An 18,199-nucleotide genomic window follows, 5' to 3' on the forward strand; every position below is an offset into this window, starting at 1 on the left:
GAAATTATTTATCATATTTACCTAGTTGGCAAAACCAGCCATTATTGTCAAAACAACCAGCCACGTCAGATTTAAACTTCAGGAAATATCTTACTTTATTTATTCAAATAAATGTGTAAATAAACGTCACTCTAGTTGCAGTCACACTCTTGAACTCTCTTTCTAAGACAGACAGCCAAGGCGCGAAGCCTTTCATAAGGTCGTTGCATCGATGACATAGGGGTCCCCGCCTCCCTTGCTTCCTTTGCTTTCCTCTCATGGGATTCTTCCTCAGGAGTGGTGTGTTCTTTGACAGTAGCACAGGGGCACTAAATGTTTGGAACTTGTCAGCTGTCCTGACATTAAGTGAAACGTGTCAACTATCCTGCTTCTCCATACTACAATACCAGACATCCTGGTCTGGACCAAAATTCCCTGTTGCTTATGTCACGCTTTGCCATTAAATGAAATGTGTAAGACAAAACAAACTTCGAAGCTCTACTTTGGGTTTTTTGTGCCTTGATTAAATTGCTTCTCCACCCAGTCTTTTTTACTACTGTTTGATGCCTTAGAGATTCTCACATTTGCACCTTAAGGGAAGATATACCATAATAATACTGGGTAAAGGATATGTCTTTCTTTATTAAGTAGGAGAAAATAGATTATGAAAGGGAAGGGGGAAAGAACTAGCCTGATGCTTCCACACAGTTGCATTCTCAGGCAGATCAGTTTTTGGAAAGAATATATAGAGAAGTTGTGAATCTGGACATTGATTCTTTAAGATTATCTGTGCCCACCTAGCCTTTGGAAATTCTTTCAGTACCTCCAATGGTGTGCATACGTCAGTTTGAAAATAGCTTTCTTATATCTCTAATTGCACCTAATAATATGCTGAGATATAGTTGGCTCTAATACTTTGTTTACATAGTAACTAACATGGAAGGAAAATGATGTTAAGACTACAAAAAACATTAAATTCAGCAAAAATATACAGGCACAAATATCAGTTTATTTTCATTGGCATATTCTTTTTAAGTTTAAAAAATTTAAAGGTTTTTTCTTATCAAATAATATGTACATTTCTGATTAGTTTTGCTTAGAATGGATGACATTCACACAACAGTAATAAGGTTCTTTTAAATGTTGCTTAGAATCATTATAGTTGTTATTCCTGCTTTGCTAAAATTTCATTTGAATCATTTTCACATTTTCAAACTATTTTCTATACTATATTATACTTTATTTTAAAAAGATGTTTCAGATAATAAAGTTATAAAATAGAATTGTTGATGGGAGAAAGGGCTAGAATTGAAGTTGTATTTTTTAAATCTGGTTATAAACGGATACGTTAAAATAATTATAAAGAGATATATTGTCAATTGTTATTAAGTGATATATTAAAATGATTAATATTCCTAGATAACCATTGGCAGATGAAGTATATTTTGTAGACGGAATGGGTCTTCAGAAGTGATTAACTTAAAAATTGCGAACTAATGTAAAAACATTACTGTTCTTTGCCAAGGTAAAATCTTAGCTTTGTGTCATTGACAGAAAACGCTGCCAAGGCAGGATTCAAACAAGAGCAGTGCCAAGACATCCAGTTGTCTAGTGGAACCGTGTTGTCCCAGGAAACACTGCCACTCGAGTTTAATGCTTGGAAGTCAACAGAGGTAAGTCACTGCAGTGCTTTCCTGTTGCTGCTCTGATGAGTTACCGCAAACACGGTGCCTTACGTCAATACAGACGCTTTATCTTACCGTTTTGGCGTTTAGACGCTGACATGGTCTCACTGGGCTCAAATCAAGGGTTCTGTAGAGCTGCATCCCTTTCTGCAGGCTGTAGGGGAGAATTTGTTTTCTTGCCTTTTTGAGCTTCATGTGTTCTAAGACAACCTGTGCTTGTCTGTTAACTTTGTTTTTGGTGTCTTTGTTATACAGAGTGTTCAATAAGAATAAAGTTAAATTACCAAAGTTTTCCTTTATTGTTTGTGCTATTTAAGAATTTCTTTTTTTATCCTAATATAATAAAGATCTCATATTTTTCTTCTAAATCTTGAAATCCCTATGCCTTCTATAATTTTACTATATTGTGTAAGATAGGGGTCTTATTTGGTTTGAACTCCTGTGGATAAACAATATTTAATTTATTAAACAGTCATCTTTCTCTACTCATTTTAAAAAACATCTTGGCATGAAATAATTATAGATTTATAGGAAGGTGTAGAAATAGGACGGTCCCAGGTACCCTTCACCCAGCTTCCCTCGGTGTTGACATTTTATATAGCTGTCATACAACATCAAACCAGGAAGCGGACATTGGTTTGTGACTGCCGACTAGACTACAGACCTTAGTCAGTTTTCAAATTTTCAGTTCAGTAGTCAGTTTTTTTAACCTCTGTGTGTGTGTTCTATGCAATTTTATCCTCAAGTATAGATTCATGCAACCAGTACCCAAATCAAGATACGGAACGGTGCTATCCCCACAAGAGTAGTCCCTTATGTTACCCACCCCATCTCACCACCCCCAGTCAAAGCCCCTGGCAACCACTGATCTTTTTTCCATCTCTATAGTTGTTATTTCTAGAATGTTATATAAATGGACCCAGACAATATGTAACCTTTGAGATAGATTTTCTTTTTCACTCAGCGTAATGCTCTTGAGATCCATATCAATAATTCATTCCTTTTTGTTGTTGAGTAGCATCCCATTTTATAGATGTCCTAGAGTTTATTCAACCGTTCAACCATTTATTCAACAATCCATTGAAAGAGATTTGGGTGTTTCTAGTTTGCGCTATTTATGCATAAAGCTGCTGTGAACATTTGTGTACAGGTTTTTATATGTAAAGTTTTCTTATCTCTGGGATAAATTCCAGGAGTGTGACTGCTGGGTCGTATGGTAAGTGCATACTGAGTTTTGTAAGAAACTGTCAAACCGTTTTCCATAGTGGCTGTACCGTTTTCCATTCCCACCAGCAGTGCGTGAGAGATCCAGGTTCTCTGCACCAGTTTTTTGTTTGTTATTACCACTGTTTTTTATTTTAGCTATTGTAATACATTTGTAGTGACATCTCATTGTGATTTTGTGTTTCCCAAATGGCTAATGATGTTGAATATCTTTCTTTTCATGTGCTTATTTATGCCATCATAACTTCTCTTTGGTAAAATATATGTTCATATATTTTGCTCGCTTTCTAATTGGATTGGTTTTGTTTTGTTTTGTTTTGTTTTTACCATTGAGTTTTGAGGGTTCTTCATATATTCTGGATACAAATCCTTTGTCAGAGATGTGATCTGCATACATTTTCTTCCAGTCTGTGGCTTTTCTTTTCTTTTTAACAATTATCGTCCACAGCAAAAGTTTTAAATTTCGATGAAGTCCAGTTTATCAATTTTTTATTTTATGGTTCTCTTATTTCCTTCTTGTAGTTTTATGTTTTACATTTAGGTCTGTGATCTATTTTGAATTCATTTTTGTATAAGGAGTAAAGTATAGGTCAGGGTTCCTTGAAAAAAAACACAACTTTTTTTTTTTGTCACAATTATCTTCCATGGCAAAAGTTTTAAATTTCGATGAAGTCCAGTTTATCAATTTTTTATTTTATGGTTCTCTTATTTCCTTCTTGTAGTTTTATGTTTTACATTTAGGTCTGTGATCTATTTTGAATTCATTTTTGTATAAGGAGTAAAGTATAGGTCAGGGTTCCTTGAAAAAAAACACAACTTTTTTTTTTTGTCTACAGATGTCCAATTGTTTCAACACCTTTGGCTGAAAAGACTTAAATTTTACTGTAATAGCTTAAGTGTGAATTTTCCTTATCTCTCTGGTTTGTCACCCTATGAGACTTCCCAGGAGGAAGTCTTTCCTCTCTATTTAATTCTAAGAAAGTTATCTCTGGTTCCTAGATTTCCTACTGTTTTCATTTTTCTCTCTTTTTGAGATTCTTCTTATCTGGATCTTAGTAATTTTCTTTCTATCTTTCTATCTCTTAACTTTTCTTTAAAGTTTCTATTTTTCTTTTTGTTTTCTTTTTTCTTCTTCTAGAGTTCCTCAGTATGATCTTCCAGTTTACTAATTCGTTCTCAGCCATAGTCATTCCACTATTTATCCCATCTCTGTTCCCTGCTTCAACATTCTATTTTAACATTTGATATTTAATATCTCTATTTCATTCTTTTTATTGTGTTTGTTCCTGTTTCATATTGCTTATATCTTATTTATTTTAGTATGTATATTAAACTTATTTTAAATTCTTGGTCCACCTTTTCTAATATCTGTGTTTCCGATGAAAACTATAATTCAGTTTTTAATTTTTCTTGCGAAATAATTTTGATCCTCAAATGACTGGTTACCCCTATGGGTTATGGCTGCTCTCATTAGGGCTGCTGAAGGCCAGACCTTTGCCTGCGACAGCCCTATCGGCTTCCGTGGGAGGTGGGGGAAGTGGCCTCTAGGGTAGAGGGCACTTCTCTCCCCTCCCCACTTCCTCCAAGGATATGAGAGTTAATCATTCCCTGCTCTAAGGATCTATGCCTCAAGTTAGATATTTATTCTTAGCACCCCAGGAAGAGGCAGCTTTAGGGGAGACACTCCTTAAATTGTAAACCGCCTGCCTTGGGGGATCGTAGAGGTTCCCACTGACTGTTCTCATCTCCTTACCCACTCAGGACTTCCGTACTGACCAGAGTCACTCCTGAGCACAGCTGTCCCAGTCAGAGCAGGGGCGCAGGCAGGTTCCAAGGCAACGGATGGTGGGGGTAATGCTACCGACTTCTTCCTTATTTTATCCTTCCAGTGCACAAGCCACCTTCTGCCCCAGGCTAAAGCCAGCACTGGCTCCCCGCACCCCCAAACAAACCAGTTCAGAACGGCCCCTCCAACTCCCCAGCAACCTCTCGAATTTCTTCTTATTTCAATGTCGTCTCTTTATAGTATCTCCAGGATTGCTCCTGAGGGAGGAAGCCACCAGAACCAGAACCAGAACCAGAACCAGAACCTATTCTTCAGTGTTCTCTCACCTTCTTAGGCATACACCTACCTACTCACTCCTATTTGCACTTTCATGTGAAAACACGGATCTTTAATTCTGGCATCTGTAGCTCCCCAAGTATTACTTTTTCTCCATTTCCTTGAAATTTTTTTCTTCTTAATTTCTATTGGATATATTTGGCCACTTAATCTCTCATTTTCCATGTTTTTCAATTGCTTTTTAGAAAATATGTTTGTCTCATTATCTCCATGCTGAGTTTTAGGTAATTAATCAGAACCATCCTCCAGTTTATTTTTTTCTCTTTTCCTCTGTGCCCACTCTAGAATTTTTCCTGTCCATTGAATGTTTTATTTCAATAGCTTTATTTTTCACTTCTAGGATTTCTCATTGCTTATTTATCTCTATTTGAGCTTATTTCAACTCCACCTGTTTTTGTATCTTGTTTTCTTATTCCTTTAATGTTATCCTTTCCATTATGTATTTGTGGACTCTAAACATACTTTTAAATACTTTTTAAATTTCTTAGTTTCATTTTGTCAGGAATGAATTCAGTTTTTTCTGTGTTTTGGAATATTGATTTGTAAGCTCCTCTTGAGTGGCTCGGATTTTTTTTATCTTCCTTTTCTCTGCGTGTCCTTACCCTTTCCTGCCTAACAGTTTTTCATCTGCCTCCTCCTGACGCCCCGGACTATAGGTTCACATTCAGGACTTAATGCTGACACTTTGGAGCACCTTCATTTAATCATATCAGTGACGATGCAGATCCGGTCCCCAGAGTAAGGGATGCTGAGCATCAGTTGCCAGTGAAGTTTAGTTTGTATCCTCTCACCTACCTGGATATAATACTTTAAGAAGCCATAGTCTCGGGCCGTGATCGATGCCAGGTTATTTCAGCTTCCTTTATAAGCAGGAGATCCCGGTACCTGGGCGTAATTTCAAGCAGTGAGCCCATGTTCAACACTCTTTTCTTGGATGGACACTTTAAATCTGTATTTACCCCCTTAGAATTTGAGCTTCTAGTTTTCTCTGCCTTTTTCTGGACCCAAAGCCCCACAAAAGTCCACAGCTTCCACTTCCTTTCCATTACATGTTTCTGCTCTCATCCATGAAGATATTTATTTTGTTCATGCTCTCATCCATGAAGATATTTATTTTGTTTTTGAGCACAACTGGGTCTTTAATTTTCACATTCGTGTTTTCTCTTTCAGAGCTACATTTGGAGAAGGAAGGTATCCCCAAAGTATTTTCTTATAGACCGTCTTGACTGTAAATCTGTCCCACTCGACAATATGACATTATCACATTCACTCATTTGTTTTTCAGTTTTATGTGTTATTCTCCTAGTAGAATGACAGCTTCTTGAAAGGAGAGACCTTTTTAGTCGTAGTCATTATCGAATCTTCAGTTGCCACATCTTTGTTAATGAAGAAACGAGGGAATAGTAGACATTCATTGTTAACTTCCTTCTCTTCCTGTGAAAGAGGCTTGTTTGGTGTCTTGCTCAGAGTGCTTTGTTTAGTGTTCCCTGCCACAGTTCCTGTGAGGAAATTATTTCTTGATCTTCTCTTCCCAAATCCTTTCCCCAATCCAATGAGGTACTGGATTTACCAGATTTTCCAGCAGCTCAGAAAAGAACATAAAATTAAAATTTCACTTTTCCTTAATTGCATAATAGCCCACAGTTTGAAAATAGATTATTTTAAAACATACAACATTAAGTCAAAATGATTTTTAAATTCGAGATCAGTTTATTTGCTGCTGATGGCTTTTAAGAGAGAAAATAGACTGGAATAATCTTACATGCTTTGGAGCCTAACAAAGACATAAAATGCTACTCAGTCTTTAAATTCTCATTATTATTGTTTTTTTTACTTTAGAGGAACCTACTGTAATTGATTTATATCATTCCACTTCTTATCTTGGTGAGTAAAAAACCAAAAAACAAAAAAACCCTTCTCTCAAAAGAATTTTAAAGCTGGATTTTCTGTTTTCAAAACATTACTATATCATAACACTATTCCATCATCCTGCTGACAAGCATCTCCTCTTATTACTGTCAGGAACGTTTGCTGCACTCCAATATGTCCTCTTCAGTAATCTGCTTTTGCAGCAGAAGACAAAAGCTATCAAGTTGAACAGTAAATCTAATTGTTGTTGCCAAATGTACTGCAGCTACATTACCATTCTCATGTTCTTAATACAGAATGAGAAAGAAATGATATTGTTGGTTGCTTAGGCAGAATGAGGGCTGCTTAAAAAATATCTTTGAAAAACTTTAAATAGAAACCTCTTTAACTATTCTCTTTCTCCAAATGAGAGAATTATCTTAAAGCAATAAATAAAATTCTTAACAGAATAGGGCTTTCAAAAGCAGAGCAGAGCTTGCCTGTGTAAAAGAAAGCCTTAACGTTTATGACACACTGAGACACAGATGTGTTTTCCCACTGCATACTGTCCAGAATCTTTATTATTAAATTTGCTAATTAGTAAAGGTATTTGTAGCTTTTCGCCACCTCAAAAGACCTTCCTCTTTTCCTTTTGGAGGAGATTCACCAGTGAGGTTATGACTTTTTTTGGTCACAGTTGTTCCCATAGCAACAGATAGGGCTGCTATGAATTGGTTCACACAAAATTAAAGCTGACCAAAGCCTTCAGTCTATTTGTGAGTTACTAAATTGCTAGTGATAGAAGATAAGTTTTTATTTCCTACTGCCTCCATTTATTATTTTGCTAAATGAAGAGTAAACAGTTTTTATCTTTGGGTTTATTAGCATGTCATTTATTATATTTGCAAAAATTTGAACTCATCAGAGCTGTTAGAGAAATGGAAATTATACTTATTCTAATTATGTTAATTCATTATCCCTTTATCTCTTTTCTGTATCATTGCTTTATACTTAAAAGTCCCTTTTTATTTTCATGTGTGTACTTTTATTCTTTTTTAAATTAGAAAATACTTGTCGGAAAAAAATTAAACAATATGAAGGCTAAAGAGTAAAAAACAGTTTCTTCTTACATTTCTGTACTCTTTCAGTTCCTGTCCTCAGAGGCCACTATTGCTAGCAGTTTTCTATGAATTTTTTTGGGGGGAGGGAATTTTCTGTGCCTATACATTTTCTTTTACATAAATGGATTCATTCAATATATAATGCTCTGCAACATGCTCAGAACAAAGCAAAAATTCTTGGATATCTTTCTATAATAATAAATGGAATCATTCAATATTATTGTTCCAAAATACGCTTTTTTCCACTAAACTACATGTTAAGGACATATTTCTATATAAGCACATATAACCGTGCTGTATTCTTTCTTCTTCATTTAAAAAAATTTTTATTGGTGCTTCAGAATTTAAGCTCAAAAAACATTGACTTCACGGGAAACCCACTCCAAGAAATGTAATTTTAGGCTGAACACCTGTTTCCCTTTATTTTCCCACAAAAGAGCGTATACATGTTATTAATTACCTTCAATCTCCAATCACTACAGCTCTGCCAATACACGAGTAATATCCATTTCACCTAAACCGTTATGAATGCGTAGTTATATCCTAATTTCTGCCAAAGATTGTAACTTCCAAAGATTTTCTGGGATAAACTCACTGTCACTTGAATTCTTTGGCTACTTTTGAAGATGACATCCAAGGAACTCTGAATGATTCTCCTTTTTGGAGGAGACTTCATAGGCATTAGCGGTTAGCAGCAGAGGCTGTGCAGATCCTGTCTGGCACCCCTGGGAGATCAGATTAATAGAAATTTCATCACAGAGGTCTTTTCACTCAACATCTTAAGATGATGGTTTTCATGTGACATTTTGTTTTTTAAGTTCCTAACTACCACCTTTAATTCATTTCAGGGCTCAGTTCATTACTTTTAAACTTCAACCTGCAGGTCTGCTTCTCACTATCGCTGCAGATGCAGATGCAAAGCCGCAGGGTGCCAAAGGCCCAAGGCTGCTGGCCATGCTGGACCTGGACAGAGGCCACCATGACGTTCAGCTGTGCGGCTGGCCTTGGAGAGGCAACTGCACTATATTCTTGATGTATAAAATGAATCTTAATTTACTTAACCATTTTATATTGGTAACCATTTAGGGATTTTTCATGTTGGCGGAGGAATAGACACTTAGGGCAGTGGAACAGGATAGAGAGCCGAGAAATAGACCCATGCAAATATGGCCAACTGATTTTTGACAAAGGTGCAAAAGAAATGTAATGGAGGGAGGATAACCTTTTCAACAAATGATATTAGAGCAACTGGACGTTCATAGGCAAAACTATGACTCTCAAACCTTATACAGAAATTCACTCCAAATGGATCATGGACTTAACTGTAAGTGTAAAACTATAACATTCTTTTAAAATAGGAGAAAAATCTTTGGGATCTAGGGCTGGCCAAAAACATGATCCCAAAAAAGGGGGGGAAATGATGTAAAACTTCATCACAATTAAAAACTTTTGCTCTGTGAAAGACCCTGTGAAGAGGATGAGAAGGCAGACTACAAACTGGGAGAAAATATTTGCAAACCACATATCCGGCAAAGGACTAATATCTACAGCATATAAACAGAGAAAATATTTGCAAACCACATATTCGGCAAAGGACTAATCTCTACAGCATATAAACAGCTCTTAAAACTTCAACGGTTAAACACCAAACATCCCGATTAGAAAACAGCAAATGATATGAACAGTCACTTCGGCAAATACAGATGGCAAAAAGCACATTAAAAAATGTTCATCCTCATTAGCCATTAGGAATATGTCATTTAAACACAGTGAAATATTGGAATGGCTAAAGTAAAAAATAGTGGCAATACCAAATGCTGATGAGCATGTGGAGAAATTGGATCACGTATTTCTGGGAATATAAAATAGCACAACTACTCAGGAAAACTGTTGGCAGTTTTTTATAAAACTAAACATGCCACCACCATATGACTCAGCAATTGTACTCTTAGGCATTTATCCCAAAGATGTGAAAACTTATTTTCATACAAAAACCTATACACAGTGTTCATAGTAGCTTTATTTGTAATTGCTAAAACCTGGAAACAACTCAGATGTCCTTTAATGGGTTAAACTGACTTACATTTGTACCATGGAATCTACTTGGCAATAAAAAAGAAGAAATTGTTGATACACACAACAGCTTAGATGAATCTCCAGAAATTAAGCCAGATGAAAAAAGCCAATCCCCAAAGGTTATATACTGTGTGATTCCATTTATATAACATTCTTCAAATGTCAAAGTTATGGAAATGGAGAACAGATTGGTAGTTGCGGGGCAGGGTGTGGTGGTAAAAAGGCATCAGGAAGGATCCTTAGGGCTATGGAAATGTTCTTGACCGTCTCAGTGCCGATATCCTGGATGTGATACAGTATAGCACGATAACTTTGCAACGTGTTATCCTTAGGGGAAACTGGGTGAAAGGTACACAGAATCTCTCTATTATTTTTTACAACCGACTGTGACTCTGTAATGATTTCAAAGTAAAAGCTGGATTATAAAAAGTGGCAAATCACTTGACGTGGCAGTTTCTAATGAAGTTAAAAATAAACCTGTGACCTAGCTTTTATTCCCCTGTAATGAGTGCATTTGGCCACAAAAAGATTTGTATAAGAATGTTCACAGTAGCTTTATTCACGATAGCTGAAATTTGGAAATAACCCAAATATTTATATGCTGGAGAATGGATTAAAAAATTGCAATATATCCATGCAATGGAATACTTCTTAACAGCAACGAAAAAAGGACTACCGATACAACTGTCCCCCCTTATCTATGCCAGATATGTTCTGAGACCGAGTGGATGCCTGAAACTGAGGGTAGTACTGAACCCCGTATGTAGCACATTTTTTCCTATACATACACACTTATGACAAAGTTTATAAATTAGGCAGTGTAAGAGGTTAACAACAATAACTAATAATAAGAATAATTATAACAATATCCTATAATGAAAGTTATGTGAATGTCTCTCTCTGTCTCTCACAAAATACCTTATAGTACTGTACTCACCCTTCCTCTTGTGGCGATGTAAGTGGCACGATGTCTCCGCGATGAGATGACGTGAGGTGAATGATGTAGGTAGGCATTGTGACGTAGCATTAGGCCACTTAAGGGTGACTTGAACACAAGCACTGTGATACCATGACAGTCAATCTTATCCCCAAGATGGCTACTGAGTGACAAAATGGGTGGGCAGCGTATACGGCATGGATATCCTGGATAAAGGGATGATTCATGTCCTGAGCAGGACAGAGTGGGACAGTGCAAGATTTCATTACAATATGCAGAATGACGTGCAATTTAATATTTATTTTTGGAATTTTTTATTTAATATTTTCGGACCGTGGTTGATAGTGGGTAACTGAAACCCCAGAAAGCGAAATCACAGATAGATAAGGGGAGACTACTTACACACGAAATATGGATGAGTCTCACAAACATTATGTTAAGCAGTGGGAATCAGATACAAGAGAAAACATAGTATAGGATTACACATATGAATTTCAACAACTGGCCAACTCATCGATGGCGATAGAAGATAGAATGCTGTTTGCTGGTGAGGGGGGATGGTATCAACTGGAAAGGAGCTTGAGGGAACTTTCTGGAGTGAAGGAAATGCGCTTATATAGGTACATGCCTAGTTAAAAGTTATCGAGCTCTACACTTAAGGTTTATGCATTTACTGTATGTCAATTATAATAAAGTGCTATAAAAAAAATCCCCGTTCATAGGGAAAAAAGGCATATCAACCAATCCCACTGTATAGACTTCATTTGAATCACCCTACACTCAGTGGACACCCAGATGTATAGATAATTTACGTGTGAATTCTTTCTATCAAAATATGCTTACGATGATGTTAGCACATACAGATTGTATGTCCATAAATTGTCCATCCGTTGTAACAAATTGAGGCAGTGGGATTAATTTTTTCCAACCTTCATGTGCTCTCTTGTTTCTCGTAAGGACCTGATACTGTTTTATGAGGATGATCCAGAGCCACTTTTGCCAACGACTCCTCCTGCCATTATCTCGTCAACTACGTGGTTGTCAGAAGGGCAAGCAGACGCTGGTAATCTCCGGGATGCAGGTGAGTTAGTTAAAGAATAGGAAGTTTACTCAGAAACGTGAATAAGAAACAGTAGAGTTTTTTCCTCAGATTTTATTTTGTGAAATATAGTAACAACAGCTTAATAACTGATAATGAAGGACAGGACAGCATGGACAGATTCAACCCACGTGTGATTCTATAACTTTATTTTACCATTTGTTTCCATTTTTTTCCTCGATTTTTCGTTTTTCATTGTTTTGTTTCAAAAACTATTAACTACGAACCTTAAATCTTTTACAAATGGTTTTAAAAAGCATAAAATATTAATCTTAGTTTCTTTCTCATTTGTATTAACTTCTCTTTGATGAAGAGTTTAAATTATGACATTTTTCAAAAGCAAGCATTAGACAAAAAGGCGAAAAAGCAAGATGCATGGTTTTTCGCAAATTGGTTAATCACCTCTTAAATAATTAACATTAGAGAAAGGAAGTATAAAATTTTACAAAACTGGCCTCCAATAAATTATACTATCAAATTCCATCTGGGCTCCGCCGTTACTCAGAGTCTGATTGATTCACTATTGAGCCACTCCATCCTGTCTCTATTATCCATGAACTCTCAATTTTCAGTACATTCCCCTCTTGATTTTCTGAAAAAATAGGACGAAAGATCTTCTGCCAAGATGGGAATGAAACTTCCTCGTTAGCATCTTCATCCTCTCATATATCTTTGCTTTTATACTCATCCAACCGTCCTTCCCCTTATCACAGCGGTGGCTCCTCGTGGTCTGAGTTTCATCCTCTCCCTCATCTTTAGACCGTGCACCTCCATTTTCCCCTTATATAGATCTCCACTATCCAAAATATAAAAACGGTAGCTTTTTAGTATAGATTTATTTGACAGGTTTCTGTTTATATAGTTCTCTTACAAAACTAGTTGTGAGAATGATGAGGATGTTTTAATAGACACAAAAACGAGAAGTTACGGGTTACGGTGGTATTTGTAATACAAGGATGGCATTATTCACACGGATAATTAGTTATAAGTGGTTATGATTTTTTAGACACCTTGCTTTGTATTCTTAGAATACACTTTACATAAACTGTTTCGGATCCAAAAGCTTGAAAGAAGAACAGTAAGGAACCGTTTTTTGTCTTCTACTATCCCCATACGTTTCCCCCTCCCCAACATTTTTAATAGACTTTATTATTTTTTTAGAGCAGTTTTAGGTTCACAGTAAAATTGCGTGGAGGGTACTGAGACTTCCCCATCTACCTGCTGTCCCCACTACTGACATGCCCCACCGGAGTGGGACATCCACGCAGTCAGTGAACCTACACTAACTGCATTATTATCCAAAGTCCGTGGTGTACATGAGGGTTCACTCTAATGTTGTACATTCTGTGGGTTTTGACAAATGTGTAATGACACGTATCCACCATTATGGTATCATACAGAGAAGTGTCACTGCCCTACAAATCCACTGGGCTCTGCCTATTCATTTGTCCTTCCCCTCTAATCCCTGGCAATCGCTAATGTTTCAACTGTCTCTACACTCTTATCTTTTGTAGAAAGTCATATAGTTGGCATCATTCAGTATGTGGCCTTTTCAGACTGGCTTCACTTAGCGACATGCATTAAGGTTCCTCCATGTCTTCTCATGGCTTGAGAGCGCATTTCTTTTGAGTGCCGAATAGGATATCCCAGGGTAGTTATCCATCCTCCTACCGAAGGACATGCTTGCTAGTTGTGTCCAAGTTCGAGCAATTATAAATAAAGCTGCTGTAAATATCCACGTGCAGGTTTTTGTGTGGACATCAGGTTCTCCCTGCCAACATTTTAATACAAGTGCAGCTGAGTGTAGACGAGCATCAGTGACAACCCTCAAGATGAAAAAGCCACAAAACATGTCACGTGAGGGATGAATCCGCCATTTCACTCATCATAATTGGAGGAGCTTTTCCTATTTTTAAGTCTGTCTTTTCTCCAGTCTTTCCTTTACACTGATCTCAGCAAGGTATTGCTGAAATGCAGAACTTAGCCTTTTGCTTCCCAGCTTAAAAACGTTCAACAGTTCTCCACTGCCAATAGGATATCTAATTTTTTTTTTTTACTGTCATATAAAACTTTTCAGAGTCTGGTCCCAGTCAGTCGTCTTGGCCTCATCACCCAGCACGGCCAATATTCGCAGTGTTTTGTGACATCCTCTTACTTGTGTAGTTTCTCCTCCTTAGTACGTTCCACTTACTTTGTTCCACATACTTTGGCTGTGTAACACATTGCTCTAAAACCTTGTGGTGCAAGGTAACCATTTATTTTGCTGGTGGATTCTCTGGATCAAGAATTAGGACAGTGCACATTGAGGATGACTTTTCTCTGCTTCATGACGTACGTTTGGGCCTCAGCCTGAGAACACAAAGGCTGAAGACAGGAATCATCTGAAGGCTCATTCACTCGTGGATCTGCTAGTTGGTGCTCTCTGTCGGCCGGGGGCCTCAGTTTCTCTCCACATGGGCCTCTTCACGTGTCTCTCCATGTGGGCTAGTTTGGGCTTCCTCACAGCAACACCACGTGGTAGCCAGGTCCCAAGGGTGAGCATCCTGTGAAAGAAAGGACAAGACAGAAGAATAATCTGGAAAGTCATGCTGCGATACTTCCTCTCCAAGAGGAAGTTCATCAAGACAATTACAAAGTCTGCTCAAGTTCAAGGGGAGAGGATGTAGACTCCCACCTCTCCATGGACAAGTGTCAATGTCATATTGAAAGAAAAACATATGGGATGGGAAGTGTGTTAGTACGGTCATCTTTGGAAAATACAGTCTGCCACCGTCCGCCACCAAATTATGGATGCTTAACGACACCCTATTCAAACAAGGCCCAGCTCAGCTGTCGCTGCTGCTATGAAATCTTTCTATACACTAATTTCTCCTGTTACTGAGTTCCCCAAAGGACTTTACCGATACCCCTAGTATAGAATTTATAATTTTGTATCGTAGTTATAAATTGTATTTATTTTTAAATCATATTAATAAGTGAATATGATCTTGTTTTTAAAAATTCAAACAATATAGAGTTAAAATCCCGTTGACTGTTTCTTACCCCGACACAGTCCCCGCCCCTGAGTTAAATGTTATTATTAGTTAGTTACTCTTAGACCTTTGCGCATTTACATATGCACATGTATCTTTAGAAGTATGTACAATTGACTTTATTTTGTTTTAGAACACTGTTCTATATTTTTCTGAAACTTTTTTTTAAACAATATCACTTGGCAATCCTTCAGTGTATGTCAGTATTTAGAGATTTACCACATATTTTTTTAACTCTTGCATTGCCTGTTTATTTCCCTGCTGATAGACATTTTGGTGTGTTACGTTTTTCACTGTTACCAATAATGCTTGAGTGAATAGCTTTATGCACATATGCGTTTCTTTAGGGTAGATTCTTAGAACTAGAATCCCTGGGTCGTAATGTATGCCCATTTTCATTTTAATTAATAGTGCTAAATATCCCCTTGGAATTTCAATAGAAGTTTACACTGATTTGCGTAGTATGAATACGAGTCACACACACACCCTCACCAGCACTTGATATTGTTCAAGCCTTATATTTTTATCACTTGGATTAAGGTTTCATTGCACGGTAGGTATAATTTGCATATTTCTGTGTTAATTGGGTTTTTCTATTTCCTTTTCTGTGGATTGCTTACTTATATCATTCACCGATCTTACTTTTGGGTTGTGTGTTGTTCACTTAAATTGATTTTGTAGCATTTTTGCTTATGTGTTACTAATGCTTTCTGTTATTTATGTTGCAAATATCATCTTCCAGTCTGTGAATTGTCTTTAAACTTTCTTTACAGAAGTTTTTTTTGTTTGTTTTTCTGGTGTCTTTATAGTTTTGTGTTTTATATAGTCATATTTATTCCTCCTTTTCTTCTGAGCTTTTGTTTTTCTGTTTTTAAGAAGGCTTTCCCTATACCAAGTTCATAGTACATATTCACCCATATTTTATTATAATCGTTTTAGTTCTCTTTCTGCATTTAAAGTATTTGTGAGTGGTTTTAGATAGGTCAGCGGGCATCTGATTATCTCAACAACATTTATTGATCACTTCATATTTCTCTTTTATTTTGAAATGACTCTTTAACCTGTACTAAATAGTATCTGTTTAACAACTCTATTCTGTTCTAACGATCCATTTTCCTATTTTCTGTCTACTTTTTTTTTTGTAACTATTATAATAATGTGCCAGAGTATGAATGTGTCCTGTTTTATTAACCAATATTATGTTAATGGTCACTTCAGTTGTTTCCATATTTTTACTGTCACAGATAATGATAAAATGATATCTTTCTCCTCTCTCACATAAAGTAGGCTTTTTATTTATGTGTTTCCACAATTTGAAGCAGATTCTAAAATACGTTACTCTGAATTTCTGTTGGTAAATTCTATCCAGCTCACTAACTTATCCTGTCAACAGATGGTTCTAATTTCCATGTTATAATTTTGGCAACTTCAGCCCAAGGCAAAAATAAAGTAGGGAAGTCATCCTAGTACAGCATCCTCAGATCTCCTTCTCCTCCTGCCTCTTCCCTCCTCAGGCACAGTGATCTGCTGTTTGCGATCCGGCCTGGGGCGTGTGGGAGCACTCACACCCTCACCAGCCCTTGGTCTTTGCTCCACTGATCCCATCCCGCCCCCTCTCTGAGTGACCACTGTCTCAAATTCTGTGCTCATCATTTCTTGCATTTCTTTGTAGTTGTACTACATACGTCAACATCTTGAACAATATCTTACTTAGTTTTACAGGCTTTTAAGCTTTATCTAAATGGAGTCATTTGGTATTTATTTTTCTGTGACTTCTTATCCCTCAATAGTATGTTCTTAAGATTCATCTATGAGTGTATATGGTTGTCATTCGTTTTCACCGCTGTATAGTATGTCATTGTGTACATATATTAGAACGAATTTATTTATTCCACTCTAGAACACTATCATCAGTACTGTGTGTAAAGTTTTTTGTATTGCAAACAGTGCTGTTTGTGAACATACTTGTACAAGACTTCTGGTTCTCGTGGACAGGCATTTCTCTAGGACATGTATTTCAGAGTGAAATTGCTGATGGTTCAGTATGAGCATCTTCAGATTTACTAGATAATGCCAAATTGTTCTCCAAAGTTCTAATTGTTCCATGTCTTTGCCAGCCCTCGATATTGTCATTTTGGGGGGGGAGGGGAAATTTGCCAATCTGTTAGGTGAGAATTTGTATCTTATTTGTTCTAAAATGTATTTTTAATAATGAAATTGAGCATATTTTCATGTGTGTATGGCTCATTTATGTTTTCTCACCTGTAAAAATGTCTGTTCATGTCTTTTGGCCATTTTTCTACGTGGTTGTTTCTTTTTCTTGATTGATTTGTAGGAATTCTTTATCCTGGAGGATAAACATTTTATTTTATATGTCTTTCCGGTTCATGACTCGTCTTTTCATTTTGTGAGGAGTCTTTTGAATAACAGAAGCTCTCAGTTTTAATGGCGTAGAATTTTATATTATATGGTTTGTACTCTTGGTATCTTTATTTTTAAAAATTCTTTTGTGTCTCAAGACCATAAAGATACTTCTATGTAAGTTAAAGTTTTATTAAAAACTAATTAATTTATTTATTTGTATGGTGACATTGGTTAACAAAATCCAGTAAGTTTCTGCTGTATGCTTTAACAGTAAGGCATCTATATTTACAACAGTGCAAATCTCTCATAGTTACATTTCTGTCTTGCACCACGTATTTGACACCCTTTACCTTGTCTACCTCCCCCATGTCCCCTCTGTCCTACCCTCTGGTAACCACTAGTCCATTGTCCATGTCCATGAGTCTCTGTTTGTTTGTCCTTTTCATTTGTTGCTTTTAGGTTTATATCCCACATGTAAATAATATCATGTGATTTTCAACTTTTTCTGTCTAGTTTATTTTGCTTAGCATGATTATCTCGAGGTCCATTCATGTCGCAAATGGCAATATTTCATCTCTTCTTATGAAGTTTTTATAGTTTTGCTTTCTACAATTAAAATTATACTGCAGCGGGAATTGATTTTGTGTATGGTAGAAGCAGGAGTCCAATTTGACCTCTAAATGGATATCCAACTGTCTCAGTATCATTTATT

At 36.6% G+C, this 18,199-nt stretch overlaps 1 protein-coding gene across 1 annotated transcript in view; it reads left to right on the forward strand.

The window, feature by feature from the left end:
• Positions 1-18,199, forward strand: part of ENTHD1 (ENTH domain containing 1) — an 88,487-nt gene that overhangs the window by 29,218 nt on the left and 41,070 nt on the right. Inside the window, exons 3-4 of the mRNA XM_006917399.1 lie at positions 1,534-1,652; positions 11,950-12,073. Of these exons, the coding sequence (XP_006917461.1) occupies positions 1,534-1,652; positions 11,950-12,073 (243 nt within the window). The remainder of the gene's footprint in view (positions 1-1,533; positions 1,653-11,949; positions 12,074-18,199) is intronic.

The sequence above is a fragment of the Pteropus alecto genome, unplaced genomic scaffold, assembly GCF_000325575.1.
Source record: "Pteropus alecto unplaced genomic scaffold, ASM32557v1 scaffold157, whole genome shotgun sequence".
NCBI classification, from domain to species: domain Eukaryota; kingdom Metazoa; phylum Chordata; class Mammalia; order Chiroptera; family Pteropodidae; genus Pteropus; species Pteropus alecto.